General features: G+C 50.2%; 1 protein-coding gene across 10 annotated transcripts in view; it reads right to left on the bottom strand.

Moving 5' to 3' along the window:
- RAP1GAP2 (RAP1 GTPase activating protein 2) overlaps positions 1-20,577 on the bottom strand; it is a 176,350-nt gene that overhangs the window by 104,956 nt on the left and 50,817 nt on the right. Inside the window, exon 1 of one of the 10 annotated variants that reach the window (XM_047758836.1) lies at positions 16,766-16,851. The exons of the other annotated variants lie outside the window; for them this stretch is intronic. Coding sequence (XP_047614792.1) covers positions 16,766-16,836 — 71 coding nt within the window. The 5' untranslated portion in view covers positions 16,837-16,851. Of the gene's footprint in view, positions 1-16,765; positions 16,852-20,577 lie in introns of those variants that run through there. 10 annotated transcript variants of the gene reach the window in all.

Genomic DNA, 20,577 nt, shown 5'->3' with positions numbered 1-20,577 from the left:
GTGAAGGTGGTTTGGGAAACAGAGACTGAACCATCTGAACTCTGTCTCGTGGGCAAAGGGGAGCACAGCTGTGGAAGGCAGGTGGCTGACCTGCGGGGCTTTGCTGGGGGGTCTCCAGGCAGCAGAGAGGAGAACCCAGTGCCTGGAAGGGAAGGGGCACAGGAAGGAAGGGCATGGGAGGGGCTCCTCTCTGCTTATGGCCACAAAAATGAAACGCAAGTGTCAGCTCCCTCAGGCATTTCAGAGGCAACATTAACAGCATTCGGTGACGGAAGGAAAAGGAGAGAGTGGGGGGGGGGGGGCAAAAGTGTGGAAAGACTTGGGTTTCAGAAAACTGAATGAGTGATGCTTCGACCATGACACAGACACGGGAGGCGTTTGCAGAGGCAGATGATAAAGCATTCATCCTGGACGTGCTGCCGCTCAGGAGCCCCTGGGATTCCCAGGCAGGAGCAGAACAGAACCGCAGCCTGACCGGAGAAACAAATGTAAGGAGAACAGAGGTGGAGGCTGAGGCCGTGGGCAGAGAGGAGGCCCCCAGGGAGAACAGGTAGGGCCGAAGAGGCAAAAAGGAACAGGAGCCCTCAGCAGGGCAGAGAAGGAAAGCTGTGCAAGAGGACCATGCCCCGATGAGGTGCAGTGTGGAAGCCGAGGAAACGGTAAATGCCAAGGGGGCGATGGCGGGGAAGTCACCCCATCGTCCGAGAGGCTCCACTCCCGGAACACTGAGGCAATAACTTAGGTGTGTATGTCATCCAGCCCTGAACGCACTGCATCACTTGAAAACTGCTGAGTGAGCGGCTTCCCTCACGTGGTCGGCCGTCTGCTTGGCACTGCCTGGCCTCAACGGAGGGAGCTAAATCATGGTCAAAGCAAAGGCGGCCAGCTTACAAGGTCACGGCCCCAGACAGCTTCCGAATCAAAATCGTAAAGCCATGGCGTCACAAAGGCACCGAAGATCAGCATTTTCCCAGCCTGTGAGTATTTCTGGACCTGGATGGCAAGGACTTAGGTGCTTAGTTCATGATTCGGTTTGGATGGAGGATGTGTCTCACAATAAAACATAATTTGTAAGTAGTTCTCTCTCACTTTCCTTAGGCGAGATGGTCACAAATATGGATACGGAGGTAGAGATAAAGATGGAGTCTTAAGCCTGCTGAGATTTTATGATGAACATATCAGACTGATCACGTGCATTTATGCTGCTGCTTCTGAAGCCCCTTAAAAATACAAAAATTTTAAAGGAAAAAAATTGTAAATTAATGAGAGCAAATGCAATGGAAGAGGAAAATTCAGCCTATAAGAGATTACAGGTGCCTGGAAGAAAGACCAAGGATGGATGACCTGGGAGAGTGTTTGATACTTGAGACACTCAGCCTTTAGACCCCTGGCCCAACCTTTCACTTCCTCACCCGCCACATGACCTCACCAACCACTATCACTTGAGAAATGAAACCATGCCTGAGAAATGACAACATCCAGCTTCCTCCAATGCAAAGGGAAGCTTGCTACCCAAACCCTGCCTGGAAGCCCCCAAGTGAAATGCCAGCCCAAGCACAGAGGGGTCCCAACCCCCTTCCAGTGCCTCACTCTTGGGTACAGAGAGACAGCTAAGGATGGCCAGACATTTGAGGAAAGCCTCTAACATAAATGAGAAACATCAAAATTAACAAAAGGAACCTGAAACAGACAATGCAAGGAATCAATGGAAATTTCAAAATATACTCTACGAGTTTCCTAGTGGTTCAGCAGGTTGAGGATCTGGCATTGTCACTGTGATGCAGGCTTGATCCCTGGCCCGAAAACTTCCACGTGCCACGGGCACAGCCAAAAATGTGTGTGTGTGTGTGTGTGTGTGTGTGTGTGTGTGTGTGTACTATAAAGGAATAGCCTCAGATATAAGACAAGATTTTGTATGTATGACAAAAGGAGAAAATGCTATAAAAATGGAATGATCAGGAAAGAAAGCGATCTTAGAAAACAGAAATATGATTGCAAGAAATATGATATAAAGCAGTTGAGGAATTCTCCCCGAAAGTAGGACAAAAAGACGGAAACATGGAAAATGAAAGAGAAAAGGTAAAAACATCAGAGGATTCAGTATCTGACCAATGAAATTTCCAGAAAGAGGTAATAGAGGAGAGAGGGGAGTTGTGGCAGCTCATCTCCCAAGGTGACCTCCGGATGAGGATCCCTCTTGGTACGGACGCACTTGCTCCCTCCTCCTGCCACCTTCAGTCTGGCCCCATGACTCAGTTCTGACTGACAGAACGGGAAAGAAGTAACATTCCTTAACTTCCAAGGCTGAGTCATAGGAACCTTGAAGTTTCCACCTCCATCTCTAGGAACATTTGCTCTAGGGAACGCAAGCCAGCATGTGAGAAGTCTGGCTATCCCGAGATTGCTGTGCTGTGGCTGCCACGCGGAGAGATTGATAGTCACCCAGCCAGTTCCCAGATGTTCCAGACACGGCAGGCCATGCGAGTGAAGAAACCATCTTGGACATTTCAGCCCCAGCAGATGCCACAAGAAGAACCGAGGAACCAAGCCAGAGCCAAGGCCCTGGACGCATGGCCACAGCTGAGCATCCCAACCATCTCCAGACGAGGTCTCAAGTATCATGAAGCAGAGATAAGCCATCCACCGCCCACGTGCCTTTCCTGAAATCCTAACCCACAGCATTTGAGCATAATAAAAGGGTGGTTGTTTCATCTTAGCTGGAGAAGTATCAGAGAATCAATACAAGGACAGTTCCCAGAACAGAAGGAAAAAGGCCTGAGTCTCTGGGTCCACCAAGTACCCAGCACAGTGACTGACAAAGGATCCACCTCAAATATTGTCAGGAAATTTTAGGATGCCTGAGTAAATGAAAAATCCTCAACTACTCCAGAAAGAAAATATAAATACACACGCCACATACAAAGGAATGTAAATCAACATGTCCTCAGACGTTTCAATAGCAATTATAGAATCTAGTATCAACAATGATGTAATACCTTCAAAATTCTGAAGGAAAATTATTTTCAACCTAATATTTTATACCCAGGCAAACTATCAACCAAGTGTGAGAGGAGAATAAAGATATTCTGAAATATGTAAGAGCCCCCCAAAACTTATCACCTTGCTCCCTTTCTCAGAAGGGTACTATTAAAAAGGAAAAGTCGGAGTTCCCATCATGGCTTAGCAGTTAAAAAACCCAACTAATATCCATGAGGACACATGTTTGATCCCTGGCCTCGCTCAGTGGGTTAAGGATCCGGTGCTGCCGTGAGCTGTGGTGTAGGTTGCAGACATGGTTCAGATCTGGTGTTGCTGTGGCTGTGGCGTAGGCCAGCAGCTGTAGTTCTGATTCAACCCCTAGCCTGGGAACCTCCATATGCTGCAGGTGCGGCCCTGAAGACCAAAACAAAAAAGAAAGAAAAGTCCATGGGAGTTCCCTGGTGGCTTAGCAGTTATGGATTCAGCATTGTCACTGCTGTGACTGAGATTACTGCTGTAGCTGGAGTTCAATCCCTGGCCTGGGAATTTCTGCATGCCATGGGTGTGGCCAATAAATAAATAAGTAAAGGACTTATGGTAGAATAAATAAAAATAGCAAAATAGAAAAATTAATATAGGGACATAGAAAACTATACTCATGGGAGAAACAAGGTGATCACTAACTCAAGGAAAAATAAAGAGTTACACAAGAAGGGAAACATAGCACCCTGCTTGGCTCTGCAATAAATAACATTTACACAGTCACAATAAGTAAACACTGACAATTGAACTGAACCCCAAAAATGGTGCTGGTGGAAGGATACATTCTTACTAAGTAGCCCCAGATCCTGGCTGAATTCTTGGTAAGACCGAGCAAAGAAGAACCTCCTCCCCACTCTACCTCCATGGTGCCTAGCACAGGGGTGTGTTAACCCATCCATGCTAAGAAACCACCACAAGGGTCTGTTGGCACTAAGAGTCACCCTATCACAGAGCAGACCAACCTCCCAGCTAAAACATCCCTCTAAGCATCAGCCTCTTAATTCTTGACTCTTCTGAGTAAGTTGTTACTTGGTGACACCAGCTTGAGGATTTTCATGATTAGTTCAAACTAAATGATAGTCCCATTGGGGACAGATCATACATAGATAGCATTTCAGGGTAAGAGTGTCTGATCTTTTCAAGTAATAATGCCATGCCGGATCTGAAAGTTTGCCTCGTTAGAGAGACAAATGCTTGGAGCTGTCTTCCAATACCAGCACATGACCCACCCTCATTCTTGCATCACTGGGATATGAATGTTCAGGGCAAGGGGGATCCGCCTGGGGCTAAGCAGCCAAACAGAGCTGACTCAGCCCACATCTCATCTTCCCAACATGCTCTAAACCAGCCTACAGAACCCAAGGAGATAAACCAAACCAGCGATATCCAACCTCTTGCCTCCTCCCACCATTGGCTTCTTTCTCATGGACATTAGGACAGGAAGGATCATTGCGAGAACCTCCTGGGGTATCCTGGAATCTAGATGTGCTCCTTAGAGTATTCTAAGACCAGAAGGTTCAGCAAAAGAGTTTGGCAGCCTGGAGCCCTCCTGGACAACCAAGATGCCCACGTGATGAACAGAAACCTACTTCCCAGGTCAGGCCCACCTCCTGAATCAGTGAGAACAGAACGCCTGATGAGCTACCCCTATCTGGTCCCTTCACTGTCTCTGGCATATGCCCATCCCCAGCATAATGGCTGGCGCTGAATGAATCAAGAACTGAATAAGGTAACGAGGCACTCCCAGACCTTCAGAGCTAGAGGGCTGAGCTGGAGCAGCATGAGGCTGCTGTCTCCACTACAATCTGGTCTGTTCACTGTTGTGGCTTTGACTGACCTCAATGCCCTGCTCAAGAGTCTGAGGCACAGTTAACCCATTCTCTCCCAGTGTGATCTGCTACTAAGCTCACGTCATTCCCTGGAAGTGGATTCTTTCTTTTTCCTCTCTTTTTTTTTAATTACTCAATGAATTGTATTACATTTATAGTTGTACAACGATCATCACAACCCAATTTTACAGTATTTCCACCCTGGGAAGTGGATTCTGCTTCCACCCTTGGATCACTCCTCTGGACATGGACCCAGAAGCATCCTTCATCCTCATCCCCATCATAATACCAGCTGAGATGCATTTAATATTATGCGAAGCTCTTTACGTGCACTGTTTCATTTCATCAACAACCCTATGGGGGTGGATACAGAAGTATTCTGTCATTTTACAGATGAAGAAACTGAGACTTAGGTTAAGTGACTCATGGAAGGTCTCACAGCAACTAAGTGCCAAAGCTGGGATTCTAAGGGACCCTGCAAGGCAAGTTCTGGATGGCTCCCCTCTTTGCACACCTACTTTGGAGGCCCCAGCATCGATCCTACTCCTCACCCCTGCAGCCCTGCAGCCCTGGTCTCTGAGAGCTGGCACCTGGGGCACCGGAATCATTACTTAAATCCTCTGCTGGGAAAAGGGTAGTTCAAGTGCCCTGAGGTTCCCTCCTACACCAACCTGGGCGCAAAAGCAATGCTGCTTGGGAAAGGGGCCTGGGATGAGTTTTGTTTTGTTTTCTTTTCTTTTCTTTTCTTTTTTGGCCACCCCGCAGCATATAGAGGTCCTAGGCCAGGGATCAGATCCGAGCTGCAGCTCCGGCAACACCAGATCCTTTGTGCCAGGCTGCGACCCATTGCTCCCAAGATGCTGCCGAGCCCGTTGGGCCACAGCAGGAACTCCTGGGATGAGTATTTTTTAAGAGAAAGTAACTTTTCATTTTTAAATGGCTACAAAAATATCCCTTAAAACAATACAATCTATTCTGGATTGTTTCGAAGGACACCACTAGTGAGAAACTATCCTTCTATTTCTAATTTCCACATTTTCAGTGTAAATATTAATAGATACTCATTGGGAACAAATTCAGAGGACCCAGAGGCATTGCACGAAGTGGGGTGGAGGCAAGGAGGGGCCCTGCCACATCTGCTTTCTGCTCTTCTGATGCGACCCATCAAAAACCAGAGCACACGAGGCCCCAGGGAGCAGACCCAGCACCTGCCACAGGGAATCAGGGCTGAGAAAAGGCTGCTGTTTCAGCCTTCCTGCTGAATCATTTCCAGCTGCCCTGGTCACTTAAGTGACAAGATGATGCATCAACGTCAATAATGCTAGAAGGGTCTGTCCACGGACACGGCATTGTTCTCCCCAGGAGGCATGAAGTCAGCCTTGACAGGCAGCTGGGGCCACTGAGAAGGAAGGGTCCCAGCCCAGGATCCCTGTTGGCCCTTCCCAGATCTACTCCCTGACCCAGGCGGCCGGACCAAAGAGCGAAAAGAAGAGGCCACTCCTGAGCCAGCCAGAAAATCATCTGATAAAAAGGCGCTGCTGAAACTGAGTGTGTGTGATGGGACGGGAGGAGCAAGCAAGGGGAGAGGATGCAGCACTTTCTGCCAGAGGAGCCGGGCACAGCTCCAAGACCCAGCGGGGACCCAGAGGCCCTTTGCCGGCCTCCAACCGGCTCCTTGCACATGGCCCAGCTCCTCTGGGCCCTTGGTAACTACCTGTTACATGAACTGAAGAGCTTAAGGGCTAGGACGGGTCAGTGCCCCATGAGGGAGGCATGATGAGAACCTTCCAGGGAGAGCTTCCTAGAAATGAGTCTACTTGCAGACCAAGGCTGTGAGCGCTCGAAGGACAGGGATGGTCTTGGCCACTGGGCCCAGAGCAGTATTGGGACATTGCGGGCCCTCAAAACTGTCAATACTAAAACCTTACCTTCCAATAACAATTTGCACGGTTGATGTTTATCAATCGCCTTCTCTGCCAGGCACAGTTTGGTGAAGATGATTCGGACAAGGAGGGATGTTTTCATCTTATATACAGATGAGTCAGCTGAGGCCTGGGGAAGCCTGAATGATTTGCTAAAGCGAGTTGGTGGAGAGACTGGAACTCAAACTCAAGAATGACTCAAGGTCTGTGGGCCGAGGGCTCTGGGGGGTGTGTGTGTGTGTGTGTGTGTGTGTGTGTGTGTGTGTGTGTGTGTGTGGTCAACGAACCACAGAAAGGATGAAGAAAAGGATGGCTGCATCCCCCCCTGAGCTCTCCCACCTCGGCCTTCCCACAGCAAAGCACAGAAATCACTGCCTATTCTCCCTACTCCATCAGGGTCCCACCGAGCAAGGATGGTTCTCACTCGCAGGGCAAACTCCAGGCAGGCTTCCAGGGACCACACCCTGAGCTCCTTACAGCCGGCCTCGCACCCTGCACGTCAGCAGTGCTGAACGATAAATTCCCGTCTGGCTGAGCAAAGGACTCGACGGTGTCCTAGTTGGGGCAGCACCTTTGCTATTGCACGGTTCGCCTGTGTCCACTTAGACCAGGAACACAAGGCATCCGTCAGGTGGAGGTGCCCCCCTCACCCCTGCAGATCATCCCTGTGGCCCCAGCTCTCCCTTGGGAGAGGACAGCGGGCAGAGGTCAGGTCTGCCAAGGAGCCCACAGTCCCCAAAGACCAGGAGTGCCTGCCGCAGCCTGTCCCAGCTTTACTGTTACTCAAAGGCTGCCTGAAGCCTCCCGGTCCCCTGCCTGTTCTTTCGGAGTCCCTCTCCAGACCAGAAGGTAAAGCACGCAGTAGAGAGAAAGGGCCTATCTGGGTCAGAGCCTCTGAGGCCTGGCTGATGAGGCCCCAGGCCACATGGCAGGGACCTGGGACTCTCTGTCAGCGATCGCCCCAGGAACAGAGCTGACTAAGACCCGAAGCTCAAAAGCCAACTCCCAAGGGAGGCCGTAGCTTTATCCTGCTCTGAGCTGCAGATGGAATACGCAAAGGAGGGGTTGTTGTTGTTGTTGTTTTTGTTTGTTTGTTTTTTTGTTGTCTTTTGTCTCTTTTTTGTTGTTGTCTTTTGTTGTTGTTGTTGTTGCTATTTCTTGGGCCGCTCCCTCGGCATATGGAGGTTCCCAGGCTAGGGGTTGAATCGGAGCTGTAGCCACCGGCCTACACCAGAGCCACAGCAACGCTGGATCTGAGCCGCGTCTGCAACCTACACCACAGCTCCACAGCTCACGGCAATGCCGGATCGTTAACCCACTGAGCGAGGGCAGGGACCGAATCCGCAACCTCATGGTTCCTAGTCGGATTCGCCACGATGGGAACTCCTTGGGTTGTTGTTTTTTTAATGTGTTTGTTTGACAAATGCACACAACAGGGATTGGGGGAGGGGGACAGGGGCAGCAGGGCAGAGAAAGAAAAAAGAGGGAGAAAAGGAAGGAATGACAGAACATGGAGAGGGGGGAAGAAAGAAAATGGAAGCTTCTGGAAGCTTTTAGACGGAAGACTTCCTTCCCCATCACGGCCGAGACTCATCAGCGCAAAGGCCACAGAGCTGGAGAAGCCCCAGCAAGTGCGCGGCACCCAAAGCAGGGCCTGTGGCAGGACCATCAATGCGACCACACAAAGGGCTGGGCCAGGTCCTTCCAAGTCCTCCCAAAACCCAGACAGAAGTGGCAAGAATGGAGGAAAGCTCTGAGAACCCTGCGTGTCCCATCAAGGAACAGCAGCGACCTGACATCCCAGTGACCCAAAGACAGGAAGTGCTTTCCCCCAAGCCCGGGGGCTTCAGAAGAGTCCTCGGCCCTTGACTGCCCAGCAAGTCAGACCCTCACCCAAAGGCCATTCTCCCCAGCTTCTCCCGCTGGACTATGAGCTCCACAAGAGGTTCAAGCCCAGAAGAAGGACTGAGGAGGACACAGGGCCTTTCAACGTGAGAAGTGCTTGGAGGTGGAGCCAAGCCAAGAGCACGCAAGGGAGCAGACAGGGAGGGAGGAGGCAAGGCCGGTGTCCATCCGTCCTGACTGTGCCGCCACCCCCTGGAGATGATTATAACCTTTCTGAGCTCTGGGCGGCACCAGTCTCTGGGTTCAGATGGTACCGTACACACCACCTCCCTGACCCTCGCAACCACTACTGTAACTACCCCAATCCCACAGATGAGAAAACCCAAGCCCACAGAGGGGATGTGCCTTGCCCAGGGTTACCCAGCCACCCAGGGGGAAGGTGGGATCTGCACCCAGGTTCGCCTGAGTCCTAATGGGACCCCCAGGCAGCAGGTTCACCCAGATGCTCCAGGACAGGCCTCCTGAGACACTGCACCAAAACCGGAGCATGTCCCACCACCTCCTGGGGAACCAGGGTTGTCTGGCTTCCCTCCTGTGCCCTCAGGCTGGATGCCTCCTTCAGGGAAAAGGCTCCTGCTGTTTTCTTCGTGGGCCTACTGAACCAGCAAGGTCAGGTGTCTTAACCAAAGCCCTTCCCTTGGCAATGAGTCTTCCGGAGAGAAGAGGGCTCCCCACAGCCCTGCCCATCCTGTCCCCACTCAGCTCACCCATATGGGGCTGGGTTTGCCGGTCCTGTGATGACCCTCCAATTTCTGCCACCAGCTCAGGCCTCTAAGCCTCAGACCCCACGGCCAACTGCACATCTCCTCTGGGATCTCAGAGTCTCTGCATGTCCAAAAGTGACCTCATCATTTCCCCCAACGTATTATTCCCACCAGGTTCTGTCTCTCAAAGGCCCAAGCACACCTGATATCCAATCCCAAGACCAATCCATGGGTCTGTAGCGGGGCAGCACCTGGAGGCTCATTTTATTGTATTTTTTTAGGGCCACACCCACGGCCTATGGAGGTTTCCAGGCTAGGGGTCAAACTGCAGCTGTAGCCAATGGCCTTCGCCACAGCCACAGCAACTCGGGTTCCGAGCCACATCTGCGACCTAGACCACAGCTCGCGGCAACACCAGATCTTTAACCCACTGAGCAAGGCCATGGGTCGAACCCGCATCCCCATGGATGCAAGTGGGGTTCGTGAACCCCTGCGCCACGACAGGAACTCCTCCCTTCTCCTTGCCCATCGTCTTCCCTTTCCATTCGCCAGCCATTCATTGTGCTTCCAACTCAAACAGCTGGGGCCACAGGTAAGGACACGGTAAAAGTTTAACTCTGCCCGGGAAAAGACCAGACCTCATTTTCCCCAGGTGGGAGCTATAAATTTTTCTGAAATTCCAACCATTCCTCCCTTTGAGCCGCAAAGGTTTTTAGTCCTCAAGAGTTTCCATTAAAATGCAAATGTTCTGGCTAGGAGGGGGCCTGACTTACAATCCTCATCTTTCTGGAGAGCCGACCCACAGGGAAGCCTACAGTTCCCCAGCTAAACCCTTTACCGCTCATCCAATTCTCAGATTACAGTCTTTTATTACCCGCCCTTTACAAATGACTCAACTGATTCTCCAAGAAATTAAGTAGTTTATCTATCCAATCATAAAACTAGGAAGTGGCCAAGCCAGGATTTGAACCCAGGCAGTCTAACTCCAGGACCCTCGTGCCATGTTTTTTCTATTTATTCCACTTTTTTTTTTTTTTTTTTTTTTTTTTAGTTGTGGTAAAACATACATAAAATTTACTCTTCTGGGAGTTCCCTCGTGGCTCAGCGGAAACAAATCTGACTAGCATCCATAAGGATGCAGGTTTGACCCCTGGCCTTGCTCAGTGGGTTAAGGATCCGGCGTTGCCATGAGCTGCAGTGTAGGTCACAGAAGCAGCTCAGATCCCACATTGCTGTGGCTGTGGTGTAGGCTGGTGGCTACAACTCCGATTAGACCCCTAGCCTGGGAACCTCCATTGTCCTACAAAGACAAGAAAAAAAAAAAAATTTGCTATTCTGACCGTTTTAAAGTATACAATTTAGCGGCTTTAAGTATATTCACAATGTTTTCTAACCATCAGCATCACATAAGTTCTAGTTCCTGAACTTTTTCATCAGCCCCAAAGGACACTGACTTGTTGATTTCTGAATGAGTAATACATCTGTGTAGTTCAAAAGCCGACAATTATTAGAAAGCATACAGTGAAAGGCCTCCTCTAATCTTTGTCCCAATCTGCCTAGTTCCCATGTGGCCCAAGATATGGTTTCTACACATCCTTCTGCAGTATCTTTATGCAAATACAAAACAATACAAAGATGGGGTCCTATATTTCCCATTTTTACACAAAAGGTAATATATTGTATATTCCATTTTGCACCTTGCTTGCTTTACTCGGAATATCTTGGGAGAACTTTCTATCTTTACATAAAAAGTGTCACCATTCTTTTTTAAGGAACAGAGTAGCCCATGGCATGAATGCAAAATAATTGAGGTAACCAGTTCTCTATTGATGGGCATTCGGTTGTTTTCCAATGTTTTGCTACTTCAAATTACAGTGCATTGCACCGATCCTATATTCCATCCTTCCACATGTATGGAAATAAACATTCTGGGTAAATCCCCAAAAGTGGCTCCCCCGGGTCAAAGGGATCTGCATGCATAATAATAAGGGCTGTCAAATTGTGCTGCTCATGAGATGGTACCACCTGATCTCCCATTAAATGGGTACAAGAATAGGGCCCACATGCTCGCCCAACACACTGCGCTAGACCTTATGTCTAGAACCAATGCCAAAGCCACTTTTGCCTGGGGCTTTACCTGTCCAATTCAGTCTTATCCCTTCCTCTGGTAATAAAACTCCCCACCCCTACCTCAGGGGTCTGGTCCTCTCCCACTGGAAAGGACTCATAGTCGCATTACCCACACGGGCCACAGGAATGAGCCCCTGACTCAGGCTGGGTCATCATAGTTCCCCACCCACCACTACCATACAGGGACTGATGCAGAGATGGGCACATGATCCAGGCCAATCAGAACTCCTCCTCGGGATCTGTCTAACCAGAGCTGGTGCAAAGCAACAATTTCTCCCTCTCTGAAGGAAAAGGGGTTAAAATATAAACTCACGGTGGTCTGAAACAGTGCTTTCAACATCATGGGGAGAGATGGCCTAAAAGAATAAAGCCAACACAAAGAGAGACAGAGACACAAGAGACAGGGAAGAAGAGAGACGGCTCGTGGTCCTGGATCCAGCTGTTCCTGAGGCTGGGCTATTTCTGCAGATGGGTTATGCCAGCCAATAAATCCCCCCAATCTTGTTTGGCTAATTCAACCTGTCACTTGCCCTCAAGAGTCCTAATTAATACAGTGTGTATAAAGTATAATCCCAATTGTGTTATCATACAGAGAAACAGATGTAGATGCAGATGTAAATATACTGTGTGGGAGGCTGTGTGTTTGGATAGGAAAAAAGACCAGAGAAAATATATTCAATGTTAACAGTGGTTATCTCTGCAAATCCCCCATCTGGGAGTGCAGATGACTTTTATTTTAGTCTTTGTACTTTTCTGTGTTTTCCAAATTTTCTGCAAGGAACACGGATTTTAAAAATATAATAAACATTTCTTTAAAAAAATCAGATCAGCAAGAAGCAGCCCAGTGAGTGTTCAGAGGAAGGTTCGGAGCATGTGCAGTGGTCAGAGACCGCAGAGATGACGGCTCTGCATGGTCGGTGCACCCTGGGGTGGCTGATGCCCGGCTTCGGGCTAGCTGGCAGGTCACTAAAGGTGGTCACGTTATGGGCACAAACCCCAGGCCCACATCATGTGGCCACCGGCTCTGGTCTGTGCCCCAAGATCAGCACAGAGCCCAGGCTTCATGCTCCTCCTAGAGCCCATGCTGAGCCCCCGTCATCCCCTCCCACGGGCAGTCCCCTCAGCCTGGGGGTGGGGGTGGGGGTGCCCCTAACGCCCTGGCAAACGCCTATGCACGAGCTGTTTGTTGACTGCAGGAAAAGGAAACTGGGGCTACGAGGTGAGCTTACACGGGGTGGCCCAGTCCCTCCAGTGCCTGCCCCCTGGGCTGACCCGCCCAGCAGCACAGGACCAGCAGTAGGGCGTGAAGCTTGGGCAGGACAAAGGCCTTGGGGACCTCCAACTTCAGAACGGAGGATTAGGGAAGGAAGGGCTGTCGCTTCCCTGGAGTCCCCAAGGCACTCTGGCTCCTAGCGTATCTCAGTTTTCACAGAGACGGGACTAGAGCCACCCCCTACCCGCCCACCCCGTCTCTACCCAGGGAAACACTCTCTTTTATCTGCTTTTATATTTTAGGGTCCTGAATGAGACTTTTTTTCTCTTACCACTTTAGCCATTTTTAAGTGCATCATGCAGTACACACAGTCATCACCACTATTCGTTTCCAGAACTGTTTCCAGAATTCTTCACAGAAGCTCTGTATCCACGAAACAAAAACGTTCCCCGCCCTACCCACCTTGCTCCTGGTACCCTCTATTCTACTTTCCGTCTCTATGAATTTACCTATTCCAGGTACCTCAAATAAGTGGAATCATACAATTTCTGTCCTTCTGTGTCTGGCTTAGCTCACTTAGCATAATGTTTTCAAGGCTCATCCATGTTGTATCAGAATCCCATTCTATTTCATGACTGAATACATTGATGGATGGATGGATGGATGGATGGATGGATGGATGGATAGATAGATCGATAGATCGATAGATAGAAGTAGAGATAGAGATATATCACATTTTGTTTATAGATTCATCAGCTAAAGGACACAGGCTGCTTCCACTTTTGGCTATTGTGACTAATGCTGCTATAAACATAGGTGTGCAAATATCTGTTCAGGTCCCTGCTTTCAATTCTTTTGGGTATATACCTAGGAATGGAATTGCCAAATAAGATTTTTATCTGCATGAATAATTCCACTAAAGAACAAGTGACGATCATTCATTAGTCCTAGTCCCATTTCACAGACAGGGAAACTGAGGGCCCCAGTTTGAACATCCTATGCATTGAAGATCACATATGCTCTTGCTTCCCTCGGTTTTTCCATGAGGCTTCAAGCGACCCCTCTGCCTTTCTACAGTCACGTCCTTGCTATCAAGGGGCCCCTAAGTCTCATACCCCTGAGACCTGTTGGACCTGGGCCTCTAACAGGGGGCTGGATCACTCTTGGCCAGGACCAAGGGCACCTATCGGCTACATGGCTGGAGGGCGCGGCAATCTGTATGCAAGGAATCCAGACTTTCAGGGCTGAAGAGCAACGGGGCCTCACTATGCATCAGCAAAAGGAGACTCAGAGTAGAATCCACCCCCAGTGCTGAGGCTGCTCCTGAGGGAGGCCAGGCTGTCCTCTAGGACAAGGTCTAGGGCAGTCACATGTCTCCCTGCCTCAAAGTTCAGGATGAACACAGGCAAAAGGTGGCCCAGGGAGCCTGGTTACTAAGGCTGCATTCACCATGCTGCATCAGGGAAGAAGCGTGAAAATCTTACCCGGCAGAGGTGGAAGGAGGCATCTTGCATTAAGAGAGGACCAGCAGCTGCAGCCCCCAGCAAAGACCGAACCGAGACCAGACCAAGATCAGCTAGACACTGGTGCCAAGAAAAGGGACAGCTATTGGTTTTGTTCCTGCCTGCTTCCATTCCCTGATCTTCTGATTGCAACACACCAAATTTCCTTAAGTGACCCACCCTTCCTATTGTCTTAGCCTAAGTGACTCCATCTCTGGAACCAAGAGTGGGCATAAGACCCAGGCTTGGCTAATCAATGTATTCTATCCCTCTGGCCAAAGTTTAAGGATGGGCACATGGCCCACTGTATGCAGTGTGAGTCATCCTTGGGACTCCAGCTAAAATTACTGGAAAATAGATGTGTTCTTCCATTGGTGTGGCTAAACTGGCAGAATGTAAGCCTAAAGCAGCCATCATCCAACTTAGTGGATAACCTATCTGAGGATGAAGCCAACTCAAAGGAAAACACACCCTGGAGAAAGAGAAAGAAAACTGGTATCCAAGTACACCACTAGAGCCCTGGATCCAGCCATTCCTGAACCTGTACCCCCTTGAACTTTCAGTGACCTAAACCAATATTTTTTTTTTTAATTTGAATGGGGGTCTGTCATTTGCAACCAAAAGATTCCTGACTAACTCAGCTAAACTGCCCATCCAAAGAGTCATTTTAGAGGTACTACCACTTCAACACAAACCCCTGATTAATTAGGTTACAATAAAATAAATGTTACAGGAGTTCCCTTGTGGCACAGTGGGTTAAGGATCTGGTATTGCCACTGCAGTGGCTCAGGTCGCTGCTGTGGTGAGGGTTCAATCCCTGGCCCAGGAAGTTCCACATGTTGTGGGTGTAGCCAAAAAAATAAAAATAAATGTCACAAAACTCTATATTCACTGTGACATGGACTGATTCTGCTTTCCTATGCTGCCTGGGGTACCAAACTGCCACAGGGGTGTGGGGGGAGGCCCAGAGCAGAGAGGCTTCCCATTGCCTAAGCTGCCCTTCTCTCCCTGACATTCAGCACCCAAAACAAGGCGGTCTCAGGTGACCTGGACAGCCTCATGTCCTGCTCTTCCCCGACGTGAAAGCCACACCACCATCCAACTGCATGCTGACCTCCACTCCTCCACTTACACATCCCACCGAACTAGAATGTGCCTCCCCATTCCATCTCTCCCTTCAGAAGCATTGCCTAGGAGTTCTCATTGTGGCGCAGTGGTTAACAAATCTGACTAGGAACCATGAAGTTGCAGGTTCGATCCCTGGCCTCGCTCCGTGGGTTAAGGATCTGGCGTTGCCATGAGCTGTGGTATAGGTCACAGATGCAGCTTGGATCCTGCGTTGCTGTGGCTCTGGCGTAGACTGGTGGCTACAGCTCCGATTCAACCCCTAGCCTGAGAACCTCCATATGCTGCAGGTGCAGCCCTAAAAAAAACCAAAAAAAAAAAAAGAAGAAGAAGAAGAAGACTTGTCCAGGCTCCGTAGCCCACCTCCGTGGCCCACCTCCACGAAACCTTCCTCAGGTGGCCTCCAGGATGCCAGGCCCCGAAGCTTCCCCAGCACCCAGCATCTCCAGTCTTGGGTTCACCCTGCATGCCCGGTCTCTCCTTCTGGAGTACAGACTGCCTGAGGCAAGAAGAGCCTCTCATTCTGCTCCTAGAGCCTGTCGTCCAGGGCCTGGTACACATCTGGGGCTCCACGTGTACCAGTGGAAGTGAACTGGAACAGCCCGAGTGAAGGTTTGGAACCCAACCCACTCAGAAGCAGGACTGTCACCTGCATTTGCATTTATGGAGGAGAAAGAAAGGGCAAATGCTGCAGAGGCGGGTGGCAGCACCTTCCAGAAGCAAGGAGAGGTCAGAAGACCTGAGACGCGGAAGCCAGGTGGCCTTGTTCCCACCGCTTACAGCACAGCCTGTGTCCTGCTCCGTGTCCCTGTGCCCTTGGGGGACTGTCTCGGCTATCAGTAACTGGCCTTTGTTGGTGACACACTCAAAAGCCCTCTCTGGCACCTTTGCAGACAGAGTTTTCAGACAGCCTGTTTCAGTTACCTCTTGCTTTATGCACTGTGTCTGCCTTTGCATCTCGGATTAAATATCTTATTAAAATACATGTTCTATTAAAATACAGATGGCACAGGTAACCCGGGCTCCAGCCCAGACCCTCCCGTTCTCACACAGGAATGGGAATTTCTGTTCTAATTAGTGAGGACAGCAGCCAAGAAACCTTTCAGCTTATCTGAAGCCTGACAGGACAGACCCTTCCCCCACCCAAGGCTCCATCGCCCCCTCCCCCTCAGCTAAGGGCTGGTGTTCAAAAGAAGCCCAGCTGCCCGAGAGACCTATCTAGTCCCTTCCACACAGTAACGAGAATGTGCTGAGGCGTTGTGGTTCTGTATAATCTGAAGCCTTTGCATACACCTGGTATGCCTCACAGTCTACTTCCTAGACACGGAAAGTCAAGGACAGAAAGGTCAAGTAATTCAGCCAGGGTCACCAACGGAATAGGCAATGAGAGAAAGGCACTTGGCATCAGACAGACCTGGGTTTGAATCTCAGCTCCACTGGACAAGCTGAGTGGCACTGGATATGCCACTCCTTTTGAATCTCCATTTTCTCCTCTATGAAAAAATGGAGAGGACAAGGATTGGTTATGCAGAGAGTGAAATTAGTGAGGTTTTAAGTGCCAGCCCAGTGCCACGCCCGGACTGAAGCTCAATACCAGTCCCCATCCTTGTCCCTTCTCCTGGGATTCCTGAGTTTTTGTTCCATAAAATCCAACCTCCCATAATTTCTGTTATTTTATTGGAGGATAATTAGGAAGGACTGGGGAGAAGGAACATCTACAAGCAAATTAACAGTGGCCCCTCTGCAGCCCAGCTCCGGCAGGGAGCCCACCAGGCTGCCAGGACCCCTCACTTCCAAACACAATGCACCTGCCCCAAACCAAGCAGCCCCAACAGGCATGCAGAACTAGGACCTGACCCCCAGCCTCCACATTCCGTTAAGTACACGTAGAGCTCCCCAACCCTGAGCCCCCTGCTTCCCACACAAGTGCAGCCAGGTGTGGGCGCTGGGGTGAGCAGGAGGACACCAGCCCTGCCTGGAGCCAGCAGCTGGCAGCATGGATGCGATGTGGGAAGGCAGGCCCAGCCAGTGCTGCCAGAGCTTCTGATTTCTCAAGAGCAGGCTGAAATACACATTTGTAACATGGAACCTTCCAATTTAAAAATATCAGCTTAAAAGGGAAAAAACATATGTGGGCCTAACAAGCCCCTGGAAAATGGGCAGGGCTTGGTTCCTTGCTGTTCCCTGCTGCCTCCCCAGCGCCTGCAACAGGGTCTGGCACGGAGGGGAAGCTTCGGGAAGATCTGAGGAGTCTGCAAGGGCCAGTTTCCAACCTCTGCCTCAGACTACAAACCCCCGGGGGCCAGCGGTCCTGCTGTCCCGGCTCTCTGCAGACAGGGCAGTGTGGTGTTATAGCACATGACAGTGAAAAATGAGAGGGGTCCGGCCTGCACCCTTGCAAGAGTCTGTCCTGAAATCAAGGAAGAGCTGCCCCTTGCCCCGGGTCTGGTACGCGTGGCTTCAGCCCTGAGAATAAGCGCATGTGACAACAGGTATCAGTACAGCGCCCTGATTCTACCACGGGCATTCACGTGGGGTTGGAAAAGAGCTTTACATCAAAGAAACAGAAACGTGGGCAGCAGGGGAAGGCCAGGGGAGGGCGAGGCTCTAACCACCAGCTGGCTCCCTCCGGCCTTTGGAGAAACAGCCCTGCAGGGTCAGCACCCCCCGCCCCAGGGCTGCGGGAAGGACTTGGCTGGAGCTGCAGCCTTCATGAAACAGCGTGTTCATAACTGATAAGCTTAAAAGCGAGTGACAATTTTTCAACCCAGCCTCGCTCCAAGGGCAGCGAATAAACACAGTGTTGGCTCCGGGTCCCCACTGAGTGTGTCTGGAAGGAGACAGGAAGGTTGACAGCAGGCTCACTCACCCCCAGAAACCAGCGTGGAGTCTGACACCACCCTCTCCAGGGTTGACCGGGGACGCCCCACTCAGAAATCCCAATGCAGGACAGGCATTCCCTTTACCAAGGGTGTCAAAACTACCCCACACGCCACCCAGTTGCAAGGCAATCGACCCGACTCCACAGTAATTCCAACTGGACTGTGGATGAGGGGGGCTGCTGGAGTGCTGGAAAATGGGTAGTGTCTACGCTGGTGGATACACGGCAATTCACTGAGCTGCACCTTTAAGAGCTGTGCATTTCCTCTGCGGAGGTTCTACTCAGTACCTTTGCAATAACAGTAGCCGCATGGAGTACGCACTTCTCAGAAGCCAGGCCCCTCGTAAGTGCTTATCCCGGGTTCGGAAAAATACAGCATCTAAGAGCACAGCCTCTGGACCTCAAGAGAAACAGGTTAAAAATCTCTGTTCCTCCACTTCCGATGCCGCCCCTATCACGCTCCTCGACCTCTGAGCCTCTGTCCCTCCGCGGGAAAACAAAGATGATAACGTGTAGAATTCAGACAGACGTGCACGTGAGTCCTCAGCACAGGGCCTTGCAGATGGTAAACTTCAAAAGGTTGCGGGCTTGTTACAATCATTCAGTCATCGACAACCAGGAACCCTGGGGCCAAAGGGTCCACTCTAACACAGGAGAAATGTGCCCCCTTCCTGCCAACGGCGCTCCTTAAACCACAGGCATTTCCACGTCATCGTCCCAATTTTTCCCAAATCCACATACCACCTATTACTTTTCTTAACGCTTTCTTTAAATTGACTTGCAATTTTTTACTTTAAACAAATCTACTTTTTAAAAATGTTATGTAACTGTTGTCCGTGGAAAACCAGCATCACTTGCCAGAATTCATTTTTTTAAAGAGCTAGTAGAAGAACAAGCACTTGTCCACCTGAAATCATCTTGCCTACCTCCTTTACTTTTTATGGACTCGGGAGGCAAATAAACTCGGTGTGTGGAGCAGGTGTGGGGCGAGGGAGGGCCTCGACTGCTTAAAATGACTGAGAAACTTCCTGAGCCCTTCAGCAGCCCCCATTTGCAAAGAAGTGATTTTCGCTGGTTTAACCAAGCAGGCCTGGCAAGCCCTCTATTTGGCAACATCCTGGTAACCAGCCATCTGTGCATTACGCGGGCTCCCAAGAGATAAAGCTGCATTTAGGAAAAAAAAATACATATTCGCTAATGGCGACTGTTCACTAATTCAGACGCCCACTGGCCCCTCTTTGGCATGAATGAAGGGAGCCCGCCTCTGCCTATCAGACAGCAGCCCCAGGACCCGAAATCTAGGAACCCGGAGTCAGGACAGCCCTGGCGCCCAGCCTCCGCTTCAGGATGGCTGAACTCAGCCCGGACCCTCACATCTATGGGTCCCCAAACCACGCACAGACAGGAAGGAGAAGAATAACAATGGAAGTACATGTGTGCAAGTGATCGGGTGCATTTCTCTCCAAAATCTCTTCCTGGAAAGGAAGAAAGGAAGGGGAAGGGGGGGGGGGGGAATCTCTAACAAGAAAAGGGCACCGTGAAGCCTGCGTCAGAGGGCACTGCAGTATTAAGAGAACCTCAGGTAAGAAGCAATGGGGAGGCATTCCCGTCATGGTGCAGTGGTTAACGAATCTGACTAGGAACAATGAGGTTGCGGGTTCGATCCCTGGCCTTGCTCAGTGGGTTAAGGATCCAGCGTTGCCGTGAGCTGCGGTGCGCAGCTCAGATCCAGCGTTGCTGTGGCTCTGGCGTAGGCTTGGCAGCTGCAGCTCCAATTAGACCCCTAGCCTGGGAACCTCCATGTGCCGCAGGAGTGGCTCAAGAAAAAGGCAAAAAGAAAAAAAAAGAAAAAAAAAAGAGGCAATGGGGAGTCAGTGAGTCTCGGAGCAGCTATCTGTTCATTCAGCAAATATTTGCTGAGCGCTCTGATTCCAGGGAATGAGGACCCAGATGTGAAAAAGGCAAAGTCCCTGCTCTCAGGCAGTTCACCTTCTAAGGGAGGGAATGGCCAATAAATTGTTTATTACCTACACTAGGTGATGTCAGTTGGTGATAAGTGCCAGGAAGGAAATAAATCAGGGTAGAGTAATAATGACGGCAGAGAGCTGCTTAGATGCAGCCGTCGTTGGAGTCCTTTCGGAGGAGATGATATTTGAGTTGAGAGCCCTATAATGAGGAACCACAGTCAACGAAATCACCATAAAAAGCATGTGTAAAGGGCCTGGGTCGTAGAAACAAGCTTGGCATGTTCTAGAAATGGAAAGAAGGCCTCTGCAACAGAAGTACAGTGACACAGTGGGTGTGGGAGAACATGATGACAGGTAAGTTCAGGAGTTCCCTGGTGG

The sequence above is a fragment of the Phacochoerus africanus genome, chromosome 14 (genome assembly GCF_016906955.1).
Source record: "Phacochoerus africanus isolate WHEZ1 chromosome 14, ROS_Pafr_v1, whole genome shotgun sequence".
Classification (NCBI taxonomy): Eukaryota; Metazoa; Chordata; class Mammalia; order Artiodactyla; family Suidae; genus Phacochoerus; species Phacochoerus africanus.
This window is presented reverse-complemented; position numbering and strand designations above follow the sequence as displayed.